Source organism: Carassius auratus, chromosome 6 (genome assembly GCF_003368295.1).
Source record: "Carassius auratus strain Wakin chromosome 6, ASM336829v1, whole genome shotgun sequence".
Lineage (NCBI taxonomy): Eukaryota > Metazoa > Chordata > Actinopteri > Cypriniformes > Cyprinidae > Carassius > Carassius auratus.
Genome location: NC_039248.1, coordinates 10,493,501 through 10,512,570, shown reverse-complemented (window position 1 = coordinate 10,512,570; position 19,070 = coordinate 10,493,501). Strand labels below are relative to the sequence as shown.

At 37.7% G+C, this 19,070-nt stretch overlaps 1 protein-coding gene across 5 annotated transcripts in view; it reads left to right on the top strand.

The window, feature by feature from the left end:
• LOC113096053 (FERM domain-containing protein 4B-like) overlaps positions 1-16,880 on the top strand; it is a 47,689-nt gene extending 30,809 nt beyond the window's left edge. For 2 of the 5 annotated variants that reach the window (XM_026261461.1, XM_026261425.1), the window contains exons 11-24: positions 98-184; positions 6,725-6,801; positions 7,648-7,786; positions 7,921-8,062; positions 8,158-8,291; positions 8,389-8,505; positions 8,598-8,826; positions 9,070-9,117; positions 9,318-9,450; positions 10,025-10,168; positions 10,587-11,290; positions 11,996-12,116; positions 12,781-13,005; positions 15,051-15,162. In XM_026261461.1, the coding sequence (XP_026117246.1) occupies positions 98-184; positions 6,725-6,801; positions 7,648-7,786; positions 7,921-8,062; positions 8,158-8,291; positions 8,389-8,505; positions 8,598-8,826; positions 9,070-9,117; positions 9,318-9,450; positions 10,025-10,168; positions 10,587-11,290; positions 11,996-12,116; positions 12,781-13,003 (2,298 nt within the window). In that variant the 3' untranslated portion in view covers positions 13,004-13,005; positions 15,051-15,162. Of the gene's footprint in view, positions 1-97; positions 185-6,724; positions 6,802-7,647; positions 7,787-7,920; positions 8,063-8,157; positions 8,292-8,388; positions 8,506-8,597; positions 8,827-9,069; positions 9,118-9,317; positions 9,451-10,024; positions 10,169-10,586; positions 11,291-11,995; positions 12,117-12,780; positions 13,006-14,278; positions 14,474-15,050 lie in introns of all 5 variants that reach the window. The other 3 variants (XM_026261443.1, XM_026261433.1, XM_026261453.1) reach the window with 3 other exon arrangements.
• Positions 16,881-19,070: the final 2,190 nt, after the last annotated feature.

Genomic DNA, 19,070 nt, shown 5'->3' with positions numbered 1-19,070 from the left:
GGTTGGACCCATTTGATCTTTTGATTTGTCTGCCATTGCCAGACAAAGCAGTAATTGCATTTCATTTTTAAAAAAAGAAATCTCATCCCTTTCACAGGACAAACAGGGCATACCGTGGTGGCTGGGGATTAGCTACAAAGGCATTGGCCAGTACGACCTGCAAGACAAGCTCAAGCCACGAAAGGTGTGCTGTTTTGTTTTGTTTACCAAGTGCTAAAAGTCATAGTGGTGAGAGAAAAAATTCTACAGTTCTTTCTAGGTTCACAGTCATATTTTTAAGGGTTCATCTGAAATTAATATCTCTATTTTAGACCACCATGGAAAGACTTTCAAATACTTTCATAGCAATGTGAATGCTGGTAAATAAATTTGTAGTAATGTGTGAAGACTGTGATCAGTGTTTCTCACACAAGTGTACAGTATGGATATTTTACTGGGAAAACAAATTGAAATATAAATTGAAAACTTTATTTCAGCAAGAATGCAAGTTTCAAATCATTGCCGTTCTCTTGAACTTTTTATTCATCAAAGAACATTGAAGAAATGTATTGGTTTCCACAATGGTATTAAGCAGCATAACTGTTTTCAACATTAATAATGTTAAGGAATGTTTCTTGAGCACCACAGCTGCATATTATGGAGTGGAAAAAATGATTTGCCAAAAGACAAAAATTTACATTTAAAAAAATATTAAATTAGAAGATTTTAAGGCTGATTTTTAAGCCCAATTTCCACCCTGAACAATCGGGCTTGTCGCAAATGATTATTTTGTACAAAAGCCTCCATTGTGATAGTCTGACTACGTCAGACTTCCTACTTCCGCTCAATTTCATTTCGCTTCTGTACTCAGTCTGATACAGCGTCAGAGCTTTCTGTTTGCCACCGGTCTGGAAACAGCCGAGCCAATCAACGAGAAGAGGGCGGGCTGAGAGCCGTGACGTAGATGCGTAGATTAACTTCGCATAATCTGCAAAAGTCGTTTACAGCCATGTTCACTCCGGTATTTCGCTCGCATCCTCATGTGTTTACAACAGGTTTACAGTGGAAGTTCAATCATAGATTTGAGTTCGATGCATGATGTCTGTGCTTCGATGCGGCTGTACAGGCGCATAACATTCGTCATAACTAAATGTATCTGATTGGCTTACGGTAACCAATGATTTTAAACTTCAGACAAGCGTCACCTAGCGAGAGAGAAAACACTTCTCTATTATGCCATTCCAGACTCTGTCTACGAAGCAAAGTGAAGTAGCAGAGCCTGGTATTACCAGGATTCCATTGTGAGGTGTCATTACGATAATTGTTCTGCTCCAGATCTAAACTGAGCATGCCAGAACTCAAATCGTAAAACTCAAACTCTTGATCTGGCTGCCTCTGATGTGATACCCGTGGTAGCCAATGAGAGTGAGCACGCATAACCTAACGGATGTTGTGTGCTACTATTTCTGAAGCTTGGCATCCACAAAAATGCCACGAAAGCAGAATAAGTAACCCATATACTTTTTTTAATACTTTGTTTTGCACTGTGTAATAGAACATGCGCTGGGAGAGCCAGCTAACAACGTTGATTTATTCTTCATTTGTTTTTCTTCTGTAGTCATGTTTGATCTCGCGAGTCTCCATGAGATCTCGGGTCACTGTGAAATCTTTCCTGTAGTCATCAAGTGTGTGTGGTCTTGCGGTCTGGTCGAATCATCTAGTGTGCGTGTTCAGAGGATTATAAGACTAAAAATTGTCTGAAACCATCTTTATGATGTCTCCCATGGTTTTAAAATCAGTTAACTTTCACCTAAGAAAGTTTTTCTAAGTTTTTCAGTAACCACAATTACTGCTTTTACTGTTTATTTGATCAAATATATGCCTTGGGTGAGACTTTTTTTATAAGAACATTTAAACAAATCTCACAATTCCCAAACTTTTAAACGGTAGTGCACAATTCTTTTTGTGGATAAAGTGTGCTGGCTACCAAGTGCCTATAAATCTATAAATCACATTTGATGACTATAAGCTGGAAAATCCAGTTCTTATTTCTTAGCAGACATCTTGTTTACCCAGTACCTATGAACATGACCGTATTGGTGTGCTTCCTTTGGTAGATATTTCTTATCTATAATTTTCTGTTTATTGACATTTTTAATGAACATGCTCATTTATCCTGTTTTTTTATCACGTCTGTCCCATGAGAGATTAGTAACCATTGCTCTTTTTTTATGAGAAGAGCTTCTATATTTCACCCCAGCCTCACTCATTAAAGTGTCTGTTAATTGGCATCCATTACACCAGTGCTTTGTAGAATACAGTGGGGTGTGTATGTACATTCAGCCCTGTTCCAGAGTGTTAATGGGTATGTCCCACTCTGAAACCCTGTTGCATGGCAGCAATGAACACCAGCCCCTCCCTGTGGAGGGTGTAATTATGGAGCTTCACGGGGAGCAGCGCTGGGCGGCAGGGTGATGTCTGAATGGGAATTGGCTCTGTTGATGGAGCCCCAATCTGCTCTTCTCCTGGCAAAGGCATGTACGGGGTGTTATGGGAGTAAACATCTTCCTTTTTATTTCTCTTTTTGTTTTAACAAAAGGGTAATGTGGTGGCACCATAGTACAGTGTTGCTATCACATAGTATCGCAAGAGTACATTGATATACACATTCACAATTTTTCAAGGCACCTTGTCCAAAAAAAGGTACTAAATTTGGAAATCTTCTTACACTTTCCCATTCCCCCTCTCCTTTTCCTACTTGAATGAGTGTTTTAACACTCTCTTTTTAAAAGTACACTAGTCCCTGTCAGAGTGCAACCCATCATCTGGCCAGTATTGATTGTGCTTCCTGTCAAAGAGGACAGTCTTTGTGTCCACCCGCCCCCCAATCTTCTTCCAGAACACCAAGCTCATTATGCAAATCTGACCGCCATTGTGCATTTCACTCAGCCCTGACAATTGATCAAGCAATAAAACACAATTAGCTTAGCAGGGGGCCATAGAGGAGAGCGAGGGGTCTCGCGGTTATAACTCCTCCACATGCGAGAGCTGTTGGGGGTCTGCGGTATTAAAAGCTCTGAAACGTTTTGTCTGAACTTTCCCGGGCTCTGAACTGATGCCTTATCAAAGAAGTAAATGAAGTGTATTTTGTATTATTCCAGATAAAGATACATTTGAAATATCAAAACTACTGTCATTAGTTTGTCCCCAGTTGTAGTATAGGAAAGTTGCGAAAAGATCAGATAAATAACATTATTATTTTTTGTTTACGTTATGTTTATACTAAATTATGTGCTCTTGTGTGTTAGCTTATATCATTGGATCATCCTGAAAAGCAGGGTTTTTCAAACATTTTGATGCCAAGGAAATATGATCTCTTTGCAAAGGACCACCTTGCCAAAAAATAAAGAAGGCAATATAGTTACAATTATCACAACCCATTTAGATTATTTTGGGGGGGGAATTTTTATATTATAATGATAACCTTTTGTTTGCAAAGTTTAATTGAAAAAGGTGCATTAAAGCCAAACAAAATTAATAAAGTATTATTTACTATATATCTTAAGTGTCAATTTTTCAAAATAGAGATTTTTACGTTAATAAGCTTTCCAGTGATATATGGTTTATTAGGATCAGACAATATTGCTCCGAGATACAACTATTTGAAAATCTGGAATCTGAGAGTAAATCATCTTTAAAGTTGTCCAAATGAATTCTTAGCAAAGCATATTACGAATCAAAAATTAAGTTTTGATATATTTACGGTACAGTAGGACATACATAGTATCTTAATGGAACATGATATTTACTGGAGACAATTTATAAGAGACATGCCACTTCCTCGATCCTCCATTCAACTATATAAGGAAAACCTGTAACGGCAAAGATGGCGGTTGTATGCACATGTTGTTTTGGCTGTTGCTAAAAATATACCCCAGCAACTTTAGACGGTAGGTTTTGTGGTCCAGGTTCACGTATTATACTGACCATATAATAAATCCACTCTTGAGGATTCTAACAACCACATAGAGATTTGTGTATGCAAATACCACTCACGTTTCTTTCTAAACTTTTTTTAGTATGTATCTATGGTTCCCTCCAGAGGGATTTTGTTTGTTTGAGTGTTTTGTGGCAAAGTTCACACAGTCCGTGTTGACAGTTCTGCCCATACAAGTTGCAGTTCCATTTAAAAAGCATGGGTTCAAAAAACTGTGGTTTTAAGTCCTGAGAATTGTGATCAAGTCATTTGGTTCTAGAATGCAGTTTTCACTCTCATCATATATCTGTGTGCTTGTATAACCTTTTTCTAAACTCCTAAAAAAGAACCAATAACCATATTCCGCTACTGTGTGAACGCAGCCAGTCTTGAGGGTGTGTTCATATTCACAACATATTTCTGCACTGCATCATCATTAGCCCTGTCACATGAAAGACGTTAAGGAGTGTACGATTATAAAATACTACTTTTCCAACATCCAGATTAAGCAGGAGCTGCTTTTAAGATAAGTGTTACGTGAATACACTAGTATCGATACTAGTGCTAAACAAATTGGTATCACATGCGACAGTTACACCAGGATCAGAGATACTTAAAAAATACATGATCTGAAGGGTTTGGGTCAGCATGTTTAACTTAAAAAAAAAAAAAAAAAATTTAATTTAAGTCATTTTTTTTAATTTTAATTGATTTTTGTTTAGCTTTATCTATTTGTATTTTAATTATTATTTTTTAAATTCTTAACATCTGCAGACTTCCTAGATTTGCGTGACTGTCTTGCTTTATCAGTCTGAGGTGTTGAAGATTGTCCCCATTGTCTTTCCATTTGCATGCTCTCTCAATTGACTTCAGACTTATCTTATCAGTCATTTAATTGTCTAAAAGAATTATGCTGAAAAGATTGTCTCGCTCAGCTTTTTAAATTGCTGCCATTATTAGATTGTTGAGAATGCTTTTTATCATTCAATTAGCTGATTTTGCACATTTCAGAGTCATAATACATTATAATGTGTTATAATCACATGTTCTGGTAATAAGATAATGGCTTGACAAAAACATAATGTTTTTGGATCAATTGTGTGTTTATACTGCTAATTTTGAGTAATCAGTACCACCTTTGGACTAAATAATATATATTTGTAGTTCTTTTTGTCTAATGTCAAAGAAAGGTCAGGAAACTTTTATGTTTTCAGATAGTGAGACATTCCCTGTTGTCGTCGCTGCATCAGCTATTCAGTCACTATGAGAGAGGCACGCGGTTTTCACCAGGAGGTGAAGAGTGCCATGGCCAGCCATTAATGATTACAAGAAAGTAGTAGATTCTTGGCATATTTGCCTTGGGAAACATAAGGGAATGAGCATCCAAACCAACAGGTGAATAATTATGATTCAGACTGTAAAAATGAGACACACCAGAAGAAGGAACATGGATTAATGAATAGCTATAGAAGGGTGTTCATTATGATCAATCCAAATACCCTCCCAAAACGGAACAAGAGGAACATTCTATGTGTGTGTATTTCAGAGAGCGTAACCTGTTTGTCTGGTTTGACAAGGATAGGAATCGGGTATCAGAGTTAGAGGGAGGTGACTCGAGAAAGAATGAAGTTGTGATCGTGGAGGTTTAATTACATGTGTGAGTTAGAGTTTCACAGAAGTGATTGTATAGTTGGCAGACGGAGAGGGACACTAGTACTTGAAGAGAAGTTTAGCTCAAGGTGGGTAAGGGCAAAGTGAGGTGCTAGTGATGTCACTGGAAGGGGGAGGGAAGGGGCGGGGCTCAATCGTCTGAAACTCTTACAACACCTTTTGGTCTCTTCGAAAGCACACAAGAGAGTATTGTTCGAGGAAGCCACAACCCTGTGGGAAACTTTAGATCAGGACTATACTGATCCTGTCCAGCTATCCTGGAACTTTAATGGCTCACTAACTGAACTGGTAAGGCCCTTTTTTCTGCAAGATCTCTGAAATTAGAAGACGTTGTCATTTATTCATTTTGTTGTTATTGATCATAATTGTCAGAAATATGTCAAGTTTTAATATGCTCTCGGCAGTCAAATCTTCTGCGTGATCCACGCTCGGATCATACTGTTCCTGTGTCTGTATTACTCCGAGCTGCATCTGAGCAGTACCTGGTGGGAAGCATTTATTAACATTCCTGGCAAATCCTCACCCCCACACGCTGATAGTAGTTGGATATTGTACTTTCCCTGCCTTAAGCTGGGAAGATCTATGATGGAGGGCTGGAATAAAGGACAGTATTCATAAATTGCGGATGTTTTGGTGATGCTTTTACCATAAACATGTTTATCATTGTGAATTTGATAATAAGTTGAGAACTCAGTGGACGCTTTGCTTCTGTAGTGCTTTGATTGATTTCTATTTACTTCATACCCAAAGCAACTGTCTTGTGCTTCCAGCTATAACCATATATTCATGTAGTGATGTTTTTGTGAGTGATTTCAGAGTATAGTGTTTCTAGGAGGGAATTAAAATATATTTTTCTTGGTTTGACAGATAACACACACAAAAAAATGTGTGTGTGTGTGTATATATATATATATATAAGTGCTAAAATACAGGGATGTAAATGTTCTCAATAGGTGAGTTTCAAAAAGAAATATCTAGATTATAAAAATTAAATCCCGTTTGTTGAACTTTTTTGAACTTTTTTGTAACAGTGTTAGTTCCTGTCAATGTGGTTGTCCAAAATAGTTCCTGTCTAACTTATTTCCTTTTTCTTTGTAGCTCTTTCTGTGGAAACAGCTTGAAAACCTGTATTTCCGAGAGAAGAAGTTTGCCGTAGAGGTCAACGACCCTAAGAGGTGAGGAAGCAAGATAAATCAGTCACACTTTATTTTAAGTTCTAATTCTCACTTTTAACAAACCATCAACTGTGACTTTTGCTGCAGTAAGCTCTTAATTTGCTGCTTATTAATAGTTAAGGTGAGGTAGTTTTAGGTAGGATTAGGGATGTAGAATATGGTCATGTAGAATCCACTTTATAATTACTAATAATCAGCTAATATGTTAATAATAGGCATGCTAATAAGCAATTAGTTAATAGTGAGAATTGGGCCTTACACTAAAATGTTACTAATAAATCTACAATAGGTAATGTCTTGATATACATTGTCTGTGTTATCAACCTAAATGAAACTGGCTGAAGCACTCAGTGAGCATGGTTTGTGATATGCTAAGCATTATTTATTTTCTTATAGACTATAGGATGTGGCCTTTGAATAGACTAAGTAAATGTTAGCAATGCGAAGCCTTTTGACGTAGCTAATGTGTTTCCAACGTTTCGGTCACTTCACGTTGCAGTAGTAATACAGTTTAGGCTTGCTCTGTAAACAAAGATGATATCACAGGACATTGCGCCAGGGTGTCACTGACCTACTTCATAGTCAGTCAGTATAATATAGCAGGTAACCTTAAAACTGCTTCATGTGGTCACATCTATCATATTTGAATTTAAAAAGCTATTTAGTTTGAATCAACCGGACTACTTTTTATTGTCATTTTTAAATGTAGAGTCTCTGAATCTTTTTACAGTTCTATATTACCATTTAAGTGATTACTGTTGCAGTAACCAATAATTGAATTTAATTGATACAACATAGGATAAAAAGCGTTGTTTGGTTTCAGTCTGTACATGTGTTAATCCACAGAAGAACAACTTCTAGACGCACATTTGGGCAATCTGCTCAGGTCATCTACGCGTGGTATGCCAGCCATTCTCTGATCAAAACCATCTGGGTGATGGCCATCAGCCAACACCAGTTCTACCTGGACCGCAAGCAGAGTAAAGTGAGTGTATATATCTGTGCATCTTTAATTATTATTATTATTATTATTACTATTGCACAAGTCATTGCTTTGTTTGTAGGCATACGAAAGTGATTGAGATGCTGTAATAACCTCTTTTTTTTACATACCTAAAGGCTAAAATAACTACAGCAAGAAGTTTGGGTGATATTGCCATGGATCTCTCAGAGACTGGTCCTCCAAGGAACAGGAAGCTGGTCAGCATGGAGAGTAAAGACAAGCTCATCATGGCCAGCAATGGAAGTTTAGTCTCTTCCAGTAAGACAGTCTGTTTCTTCATTCCAAGAACAGCTTAACTAACTCATGTCATTCGTACTGATGTCGTGATTGAACTTGCTTGTGCTTTCCTTTAGATTCTGGAGACAATGAAGTGAATGAGGAACAGAAGAAAGAGAAGATTGCAGAACTGAAGAACAAACAGGAAAGCATAAAAGAACTTCTGGCACTCAAGGAAGAAGAGCTGAAGAAAATGTGCCTCCGGGAAGCTGTAAGAGGCTTGTCATATTTCCATATGCTGTTTCAACCATGTCAGTTTAAACAGTCATATCTTAAGATTTTCTTTGCTTTTCTCTTCATCTGATCAGGCGTTGACTGGTGTGTTACCTAAGGAGTATCCTTTGGCACCAGGAGAGAAGCCCCCTAATGTTCGAAGGCGCGTGGGAACTGCTTTCAAATTGGATGATCTTTTCCCTTATGATGTGGTAGGCTGCCTCAATTGCTTTTTTTTCAGAAAAAATGCAAGGACTGCTTGATTTTGTGTACTTCTTTGCTAATTCAACTTTTTTCCCTGCAGGATCCTAATTTAAGAAACCTGGAGAGCTGCTTTGCACTCCAGAAGAAGATTGTGGAGGCAGCGAAAAAACTTGCCTATGAAAATGAGCTCTGTAAAACAGTAAAGAGGAAACGCAGGAAAAACCTTTTGGACGCTACAAAAAAGCTCCAGGAGATCGAAAATCAGATTAATGATTACAGAGTGAAGATTGGCAAGGAGCCCACGCAAAGAGCTTCCGTCATCATTGCTGGTGCATATCTGGTTTAATTATTAGTCATTATATATATATGTATATGAACTCAAGTGTTGGCTAAAATGTGTGTGAACCCTGAAAACGTGCATGTTTATACAGTGTAAGTAAACTTGCACTGTGTTGACAGTCAAGATTTGATGCTTAACTTGAGTGATGAACTATTGTTGTTATGTAGTGGTAATAGATTGTGCCGGCAAGGAAATAATACACACCGAACTATAATCTCTCTTGTTGTTGCAGATCATGTGAACCTGGACAGCCTTTCTGACTGCTTGAATTTGGAAGATGGTGAGTATTGCTATAAATAATGGAGTAGTGTAGAATTTTATACTGTCACTTTTGGTCAATTTTATGCATCCTTGCTGAATAAGATTTCAAAAGTATTCATCAAACATTTGAACAGTAGTGTATAAATGCCTTTGCTAATTATCTTTGCAGGCTAGACTAGATGGCTACCCTCTTAATCTAGTTAACTTGTTTTGTCTTAGACGAGCCATCGCAGAGGCAACGTTCACGTTCAGTGCAGTATTCTCCACGTTCCAGCTCGTCAAACTCCTTTGCTGCATCATACTATTCAGATCACATCGATCACGCCAATGATGACTACCAAGACTGTGGCAGGTGAGAGTCCTGCCAACCACAGCTCTTTGGGATTAATCTTGAGCACTTCTTACCCTTCTCTGCCTATGGTTGCTGTTTGCTTTTGTGCTGTTGAGATAGTAGAGACCTGCGAACAAGGAATCAGCCATGCATTCCAGCCTTCCCTTGCTTCGACTTCTTTCTTCACAATCTCCTCTTATCAGCGCAAACACTCACAGTGTTAAAAATAGTGCCCCAGGAATAAGCATGTCACTGCTTGACTGCAAAAACTCCTGCAATAATCACAAAGTGGGGGCGGAAGGGGCATAAGCAGGAAAGCTGTTCTGGAAAATCTCACAGGAACAACGGGCATTAATAGAATGTGCTAGTGTGGTGGAAGTTCATTGGGGCCAGACGACTGAAAGCTGTCTGTAATATGATATGGGATTCAGTCGTTTGCTATTTAATCATTTGTTCATCAAAAACCATTGAGCTTTTGTATTTGATTTAACTTGGTACAAGGGTGGAATGCCGTGAAAGGTTTTTGTGTGCGGTAAGGACACCACCCAAGAAGGAAGTTTGGTTTGATAAAGCATTGTTCTTATCTGTGTTCTAGATTAAATTATGGTGAAGTCCAAGAACCTGCCTTATCGACACACAGCAGTCCCTACCGTCAACCCTCACGCCAACCCTCTGACTCGCGGAGCATGCCCCCCACCCCTCAGCTTCCCCGCAATGCCTACAGCAGCAGCCAGCTCAGGTACAGAACACAATGGACCCCTCTTCATCACCCACCCACTAGTGTGACCCTTGAATGACATTTAGTAAGGAATAAACACAGTGTTCCTACGATCATGGAAAATATGTAAATGTCAGGGATTTCCAGGCTTAGAAAAGTCAAAGAAAATCTAATTTAGGCAAATAAATATTTTAGGACACAGCAAAACTATATGGTATTTGTGCGAAGTAAAATGGCCTACAAGCCAGTGTGAAACAGTTATTGGGTTTCCAGTAATTTTAATTGTTAAAATGTGTCAATTCAAATTTGTTCTTTCCATTATTTTAAATATATTTTCTTTTTTAGATTTTTGGATTCTTTATATTGTAAATGTAAAAAAAAAAAAAGAAAAAAAAAATTTCAAAAAAATTTACACGAATTATTTTGTTGCTTCCTTTAGCAGCACTCATTTTCGGCAACGCAGTGGCAGTCTGGAATCTCAGTCACGGTTCCTTGCAGAAAGTGAGCCATCCGAGCCCGTCTTCACCGTACCTCCTCCTCGCCGTAGCAATAGCACTGAGATACTTGACGATGGTTCCTCCTACACCAGCCAATCCAGTGTGGAGTACCCTGTACCCCACTGCCATTCCCGTGCTAAAAACCGCCATCGGCGGAGGCAGGGTAACACATACGCCCCCACGGGCAGCATGCCTAACCTAACACAAAACGAGACACGGGGTTATACACCCCAACCTCGGCAACAACCAACCACCACAGCCTATTATGTCACTGAATATCCACGATACTTGGAACCTGATGTGTACAAAATTGGACCGTACATGTACGAGACTGAGATGGAAGGACACTATCCTGTAAACCCACGCTACTACAGACATGACCCTTATGGGAACTATGGCCAGGACGAGATCGATGGTTCAGCTCATAACCTTTATGCCACATTAAGGCCGCCAAGGAACCGTCCTCCATCCAGTAATGAGAAAAACATGCAAAAGGCTGAAGTGGTGGAACACTTGCGTGTTTGGTACAACCGACAGCAGAGACAACAAGGGTATGATCCCTACAGGGGACCACAGCAGAACCTGGGCTACAGGACCATGTCATCGAGTTACGTACGCAGTGACAGTACTACTTCCTACTCGACAGGTGAGAACTGTTGCATAAAAATCTTGCGTTTCCTCATGTTCGAAATTTTTCTGGACTTCTATAGTCATTCAGTAAATCTCACGATGACACATATGAACTCAATTGTGTTAAAAAAAAAGCCTGGTTTAGGATGATTAAGTTTGTTTGCATTGCAACATTATTATCAGAACAGTATACAGTAATGTGATTCAAGATTACTTTATTTAAAAAATAATTTGTCTTGTATATAAAGGCTGACAAATGGAGTACTTGTATGTGCCAGCCTACAAGAAATATTGGCATTATTATGTTCCGGAACAGAGCTGACAGGAAGTGAAGTAGGAGAGAGAATGGGGTAGGATAAGGAAAGGTCCTCGAGTAGGTGTTCAAAGCTATTGGCGCAGACAGAGTATATATATATATATATATATATATATATATATATATATATATATATATATATATATATATATATATATATATTACATCAAAAATTGTCTTAACAATTTTGACATTCTATTTATATAGAATTAAATCTGAAAATGACTTAATGGTCATCTTAAACTTTTGTTAATCTGCCATAACAGTCAAATTTTGGCAATTTAATAACCCAAGCCAGTCTAAAACCTTGAGTGTTTTTTGATGCCGTCTTGAGTAGTTGAACAGTAATGTTATCTGCATGAGGTTCTCCTTCATTAATTTCCTGTCATCTTAATTTCATCGCAGTGGGTTCGGGAAACTGGCACGGTCGACCAGTCATGGCAATGTCAGACTACGATATGCCTCCCGCACACCATCAGTCCTATGGCTACAACACTGTCCATTACAGCCAGCCGTTACACAGCAGGTACGACTCTTCTGTGCGCCATCGTCCTTTACTGATTACCTCATTAGCCTTTATCTGAACTGTCTTAACCAGAGTTAAGCACTACCATCACAATGCCATGCCAAGAAACTCATTACTGGGTTGTGTCTATAGTGCCTCCCTATAAAAAAGGGTGAAAAATCTCATAGACCTGCATTGAATGAGGGTTCCAATCCATTTAACAGAAGCTTAGGTGGGCCTTTTGAGTAAGCACCCACCAAGAATACCCTGTAAAACACCCTTTATTCTAGATTCTAACTCTTTCAAAGAAAATTCTAGTTTTGATAATGTATAATTTTCTTTTCTGATGTTTGCCAAAGTGTACAAAATCTGTCACTGGGGTGGTATCCTTTCAAAAGGTATTAATATGTACAATTTTGGTACCAACTTATACATTTTAGGTACAGATACATAACTTTAAGGCGCTAATATGCACCTTTCAGGTGTGAATGAGGTACAGGGTACTGTCCCAGTAATAGCTTTTGTACCTTTTTCAGTGTGTTTAGCTGATATGCTACAGTTGTTTATGGGCATGTTCTAGCTAACAGCTTGCCTGACACCATGCTTCTGGTTAATTCTGCAGGAGCGCTGGTGCAGTACCTGCTCTCACGTTTTGTTCTCTTTATGACCGTTCTTTCCCTCACAGAGGCTCCAGCTCGCACTCTAAACGTGCTTGGCACTACCCTGCCAGTCCTCAGTTCTATCCTCCTCATTTCTCCCAAGCTTTCTCTTCTTCTCTCCCTCCTCCTCATCTTCCTTCTTCCTCCTCTTGCTATCAGATGAAGCAGATGGGTTTGTCCCCGCCTCAAACTGGTGGTGCAAGACATGCAAGAGTTAATAAAGCTTCATTTGCTAATTGTAGCCCTTGATAGTAAGTAAAGCGGCAGCCGTGTGGGGTTGCTCTGTCTTTGCTCAGCGTGATTTGTTGTTTAGTCAGAGTCTCAGGGTTTCTGGCTTGTTGTGTGATGTAAAAGCTCAACTGCATGGCTTCCTTTTTAAATGTGCTCGTGTTTCTTCAAGCAGCCTTTAAAGGAGTAGTTCACACGTGTGCTCACCCTTATTTGTGCCAAATGTATGAGTTTATCCTATAAAAATGCAAATATATAGATATCGTGTCAAGTGTCCATATGAATACGACTTTTCATTTTATGTCTTTTGAAGCCTGTATTCCTTGCAAACTTTAAAAATGTCATTAAATAGATTTTTCAGTTAGTTTTATAAATGATTTTTATAAAGGTAAAACTTTTTTTTTCAGCAAGGATGCTTTACATTGATCAAAAAGTGACAATAAATACATTTATAATGTTAATATTTCTATTTCCAAAGTGCTTTTGAACTTTCCATTCATTAAATAATCCTGAAAAACAATATTAAGTAATACAGCTGGTTTCAATGTGATAACAAGAAAAGTTTCTTGAGCACCGAATCAGCTAGGGGTGCACTATAGATATCGGCTGATAATTAATGCGAATCTCGTCAGTAAAGCCAGTTCTCTAATCAGAGGTAAATTCCATCAGGTGCATGATTTCACAATTTGTTAACTGACAAGCTGCGCATTAATTATCACCGATATTTATCATAAACCCCTGAAAACAGCACATTAGAATGATTTCTGAAGGATTATATGACACACAATTTACATTGCTGCTGAAAATTGATCACAAGAACATTAAAAAAAATAATTATAATAATAATATTCCAGTGTTACAGTTTTTACTCTATCTTTGATCAACTGCAGAGAATTTTATATGTATTGTTTTATATTTATTATACATGATCAATAATAATATATCAAATGTTACATTTTCTTTTTTATAGAAACAAACAATCCCTAACTATACAGACATATTTGCTCAAAAAAGTGAGCCAAATTTCCATAACGTTCACATATTAAAAGCCAAATTTATTAAGGCAAAAGAAAAAATACAACATTATAAAATGCCAGAAAAAAATGTATATATGCAACAACATAAAGGGTAGAGAGTAAATGGCCAGATTTTTCTTTTATTTGTATTTTTTGGGTGAACTATCCCTTTAAAAATCAGCATACATCCAGTGGTCTGTCTCTGTGTAACTGTGTGTAGTGAGCACACATGAACACTTCAGTTTGATCTGACTGCTGCTTAACCTTCCTCCCAAACCAGCCCTGACCCCCATCTGCTGGCTCCGCCTCCTGACCCTGTTATGGACAGATACCCACCCGAGTACGGGTGGATGACTCCAGGCAGGAGAAGCCCATTGCTAGCACCTTTAGAGGTGCCTGGTGCTGTTGCCAGCGGTTATGACCCGGAATACTTTTACTCTCATTGCTAGTGACACAGACAACACATAAAACATTGGTGAGATATAAAGGACTCGCATTTGCCTTTCTAACTATGATGGCGAATCACTCAGGGGTTAACAAAACCTCAGTCTTTTCCACAGCACTTTCTACAGCTTACTCACTGGTGGTGGGATGGTTGTGTGTTTGCTTCCAAAAAAGGGTGAGGTCTCGTTTTGAGGGGAAGCATGTGACCCTGCACTGTTTTTGATTGCTGTGTGCAAGTTCTGACTAGCATACGTGTGTGTTTGTGTATGGTCTGCTTTAGGTGTGTGAATGTTTAACACTGTACAGTGATGTTGTGTCTCACTCAATCTCCTTCAAATCTGTGATGAACATGTTTAAACGTATTAATCAAAAAGCATTAATATGGAAACCAGGCTTGTTTCTTGACCAGATATACTGAATTCCTTGGTACACAATGCTGCAAAACCAGCTGCACAAGGAGTTATTTTTGTAACATTCTGTTTCTTTGCAAAACTATTGACCGTGACTCTGGCTTTTAGTATATCTGGAATGCTATGTGCTACTGGGGTTTAAAATCCACGTTTGTTTTTTTAATTTTCAAAACATTTTACTCTCTTCTCTATTTGCAGATCCTACATAGACGTGAACCACCATGATTCACACACGAGCAGCCCAATGGACAGCAGTTTTGACTCTGAAGACCAGCAGACACTGTGTTGGCATGAGAACTCCAAACCTGGAACGATAGTGTAGAGAGTGTGAGAAACTGTTCACTCTCATGTGCCGCCGCCTTCTGTTCTCATCCCATTTGTTACGTTCCAAAGGTAGGAATGCTGCCGGACGAGAGCCTAAAACATGCGTGTGAAGTAGATCCTGCTAAGCGACCCGAGAATGGACAATGCATTCTCTTTGTGTAAAAACCTATGGGATAGCACTTCGTCTTCAAGACACAGCTGCTGTGGAAACTTTGGGTGAAACGTTTGATGCTGTAGTCAAAATGAACTGGATACATCGCCCCAATACACACTGAGAGATTGAAGGATATTGCAACATTAATATTTCATCAGGCACAAGCGATTATATGAAGGATTGAAACCAGATTTTTCTCATGTGCAAAAAACCTCACCAAAATATTCCCCATGCTTTTTCACACTTGGATTTAGTTGTTTGTGCTGATCTCAACAAACATTTTTACAGTGTTTTTGTGTGTTTGGAAGTCAAGTACTTGGATTGTGATGGTGCAACAACATTCTTTTCATATAGTATTTTCTCAGTCATCAGGTTCAATTTTAATGCATTCACAATAACAAGTATCCATCCTTTCTGGCTTTGTACTGGGACCATTTTAATTAGGTTCACAACCAGCGGTGCTGTTTTTTTATTCGTGCACAGCTAACATTTGTACCAGTCACAAACAGTGTTTCTATACTAGTGAATCATGTCTATCAACATGTTACTTTGCATCAGTCAGTGCCAAGTATTAATTTTCTTTTCTTATCCTGTTAAAACAGACTGCAACAACTCTAATTGTTGAAACATGACTGTAGGGGAGTATAATTGATTTTATACGGTCACTAACAATTATCCAGGTACAATAATTATGGCCATTTACTGCACTTTTATACTCTAAATGGACTTTGCTCACTCTGAAAGATTGGAAACCGTGACTGAGTGCACAGCATTTCTCTTTCTCTTTAGAAGGGAACTGTATATGTTTGTAAATACTGTAAAAACATTTGATACATTTTTCATCTTTTAGAGAGATCGGTTTTCATCATTTTGAAAGATTTGTTTTTACAGAATATATAATATATAGTTTGGATTTCTCAAGCTGGTTCTTAGTAATTTGTCAAAAAATTCATTGGAATTAAAATAGAAAACCAACATACATTGTCTTTGTATTTTGTCCGAATCAAGCATAAATGTTTTCAATTTTTATGATCAGAAATATAACTTTCTAATGGCTTCATAAGGAAAAAACACCGGGATGCAATAAGGAAGTGGCAAGCTTGACTAAGCATGACCGTAAACTACAATTAGGACTATAAATATGACTTTCAATAAGTGATTCATTGTATATTTGTCTATAAGTAGCTGAAATATTGAATTAAAGTTCTCACATACAAAAACATAACTTGTGTTAAAGTTATACACTCAGTTTTTTGTCACTTCAGAAATCTCATGAGAACAAGCAGCTTGTCATCATATGTGGAGTACAGTATGAAACCAGAAAAACAAGTTTTAAAACTCCAGCTAAGAGCACATGAGCCACTCCCCTTAAGATAAGCAATCTGTCATCTGTGTACAGAATGAGCTCACTACACATCATGTGGCTGGCTGGCTGGCTTTAATGCTACACCTTTGATAAATAACCATCGTTTATGTATTTATGTCTGCACTTGAAATGATGATTAGAAAAAGTAAGTGACATTTAAAATACACTGAAAGGGGGTATTATAGTCCCAATATATTTTGATTGGGTCCTGTGAAAAAATAAAAAAGGTATTGTGACCTCTCACCTATAAACTCTAAGCCAGTCATAAAATATTTTCAAAAATATGCAATACAAAATAAATTTACTGTAAGACTATATTTCAATCCAAAATAGACTGGTGGAAAAAAATCATAGCAGTAAAGAAAATTTGTGCATAATTTGTTTTACATAAAATGATCATGAATTAATCATTCATAGAATATATATATATATATATATATATATATATATATATATATATATATATATATATATATATATATATATATATATATATATTTAATAAAATATTAAACCCTTAAAAAGTTGTTGTTTTTTTGTACTCCATTCATGCCTCATTTGATGAGTGGCATTATTATATTGCAGTAATGTGACTTTTTTTTCCCCCAAATTGAAATGGGGAATAAGTTTTAATCATGAGAATGATTTCAAAATGCAAAACATTTGAATGGGTCAAGCAATTTTTTTTCATTTCGATTTTAGTGTTGTATATCTTTATGACATTCACCCTGCAGCTCTTGAAGCGATTGCTCTCCTCTCACATTGGCCTCTTCTCTTGGCTCTGAGAATGAGTGATATACAGAGGCTTTGTTCTGATGAACTGTGGCCCGGGGCCGTCCGCCCTACGCCCTCCACTGCTTCTGGGATGTTTGTGCTGCAGCTGTGCCCCTCTGTCTAACCTCCCCTTGCTCTTGTAGCCACCAGCTGTACAAAGACATCAGCCAGGCCATCCGCAGCTGACTCCAAACCCATGCAAACAATGGCCATCTATTAGTCCTTCATAAACACACACACAGTTGTCAAGTGGGTTTGTGGTTATACACCCTACTTAAGCTTCACAGTATATAGACACACTATTATTGTAATATAATCATCTGTAAATATGTGGGGATTTATTTACCAAATTTTTCAAAACAAAATGTCAGTGCATAAATGTGCATGTACAATGCCTCAATTGCTTACCCTAAAATCACTTGATTCAAGACATTTTGTACTTCACAACCTTTTACTTTTGACAGTTACACACTTCAGACTTTCTGCATCTTCTGTGTTGTCAAAACTCACTCTATTATTCCACTACCTTAGTGACTTAAAGAGTTAGTTAGAAAGTTAAGCCGTAGATTACTCAACCTCCTAGGTGTATATGGCTTTCTTTTTCAGACAATTTCAGTTATTTTAAAAATGGTCTTTGATCTTGCAAGCCATTTGATGCAACTTAGTGGGTGTTGCACTTCATAAATCCATTTGAATCAAGTTTAATATAAAGGTCATATTCCATATTACAATGTTTGAAAATCTGATATTCTTCTATTCCTTGTTTTGTACTTCTATTTAGTGACTATTGTTTTGTTTGTATCTCTGCTGCGTTTTGTGTGCATCACTTCTGAGCAGCTCATGCACAGAGCTGACCTCATTCTCCGTGACTGCTTCATTTACAACTGTGAGTGCAAACTAGATTCAAGTCATTATTACATTTTTTGACACTAACGCATCGATTTGCTGCACGAGGCGTTTGTTCACCCCCCAGAGCTGTTTTTTTTTAAATGGATTAACTGTTAATAAACCTCATGAACCGATGGAGTCTTAACACCCGCATATTCAAGTTTCGTCAAACAGCTTAAAAAAATCAAAGACAATTTTTAAAATAGCTCCAACTGAATTTGTCTGAAAGAAAAAAGTCATATACACCTAGGATGACTTCAGGGGGTAATGATTTATGGTTTGATTTTATTTTTTTGCTGAACTAACCCTTTAAGAGAATGATTTCATGGCAGTGTAAACGTATGCAACAATGGTCACCTTATGCAGCTGAAGGTCATTAGACATGAGGTCATGTTTAACCTTTAGAGATGGGGAGGGTAGTTTCTGACTTCCATCATAAATCCCCTGTAGGTGCCTTAGGAGATTTGTTATAAATGACTGTTGAACTCGATCATTGTGCAAAAAAAAAAAAAAAATGTGTGTGCTTAATTGATAGTTATCCACTTACATTTATCATAGTCCTCATGAGCTATTTGCTCAGCATTGTAGAAATCAAAGAGCTTTGATTTGCATCTGTTTTTAAGTGTAAACACATGATAGTGAAGTTGCTGATTCAGCAGGTTCAGAAATGAAGGGACTAAGCATGATTTAATGCAGGTAAGTTTGCACAGAT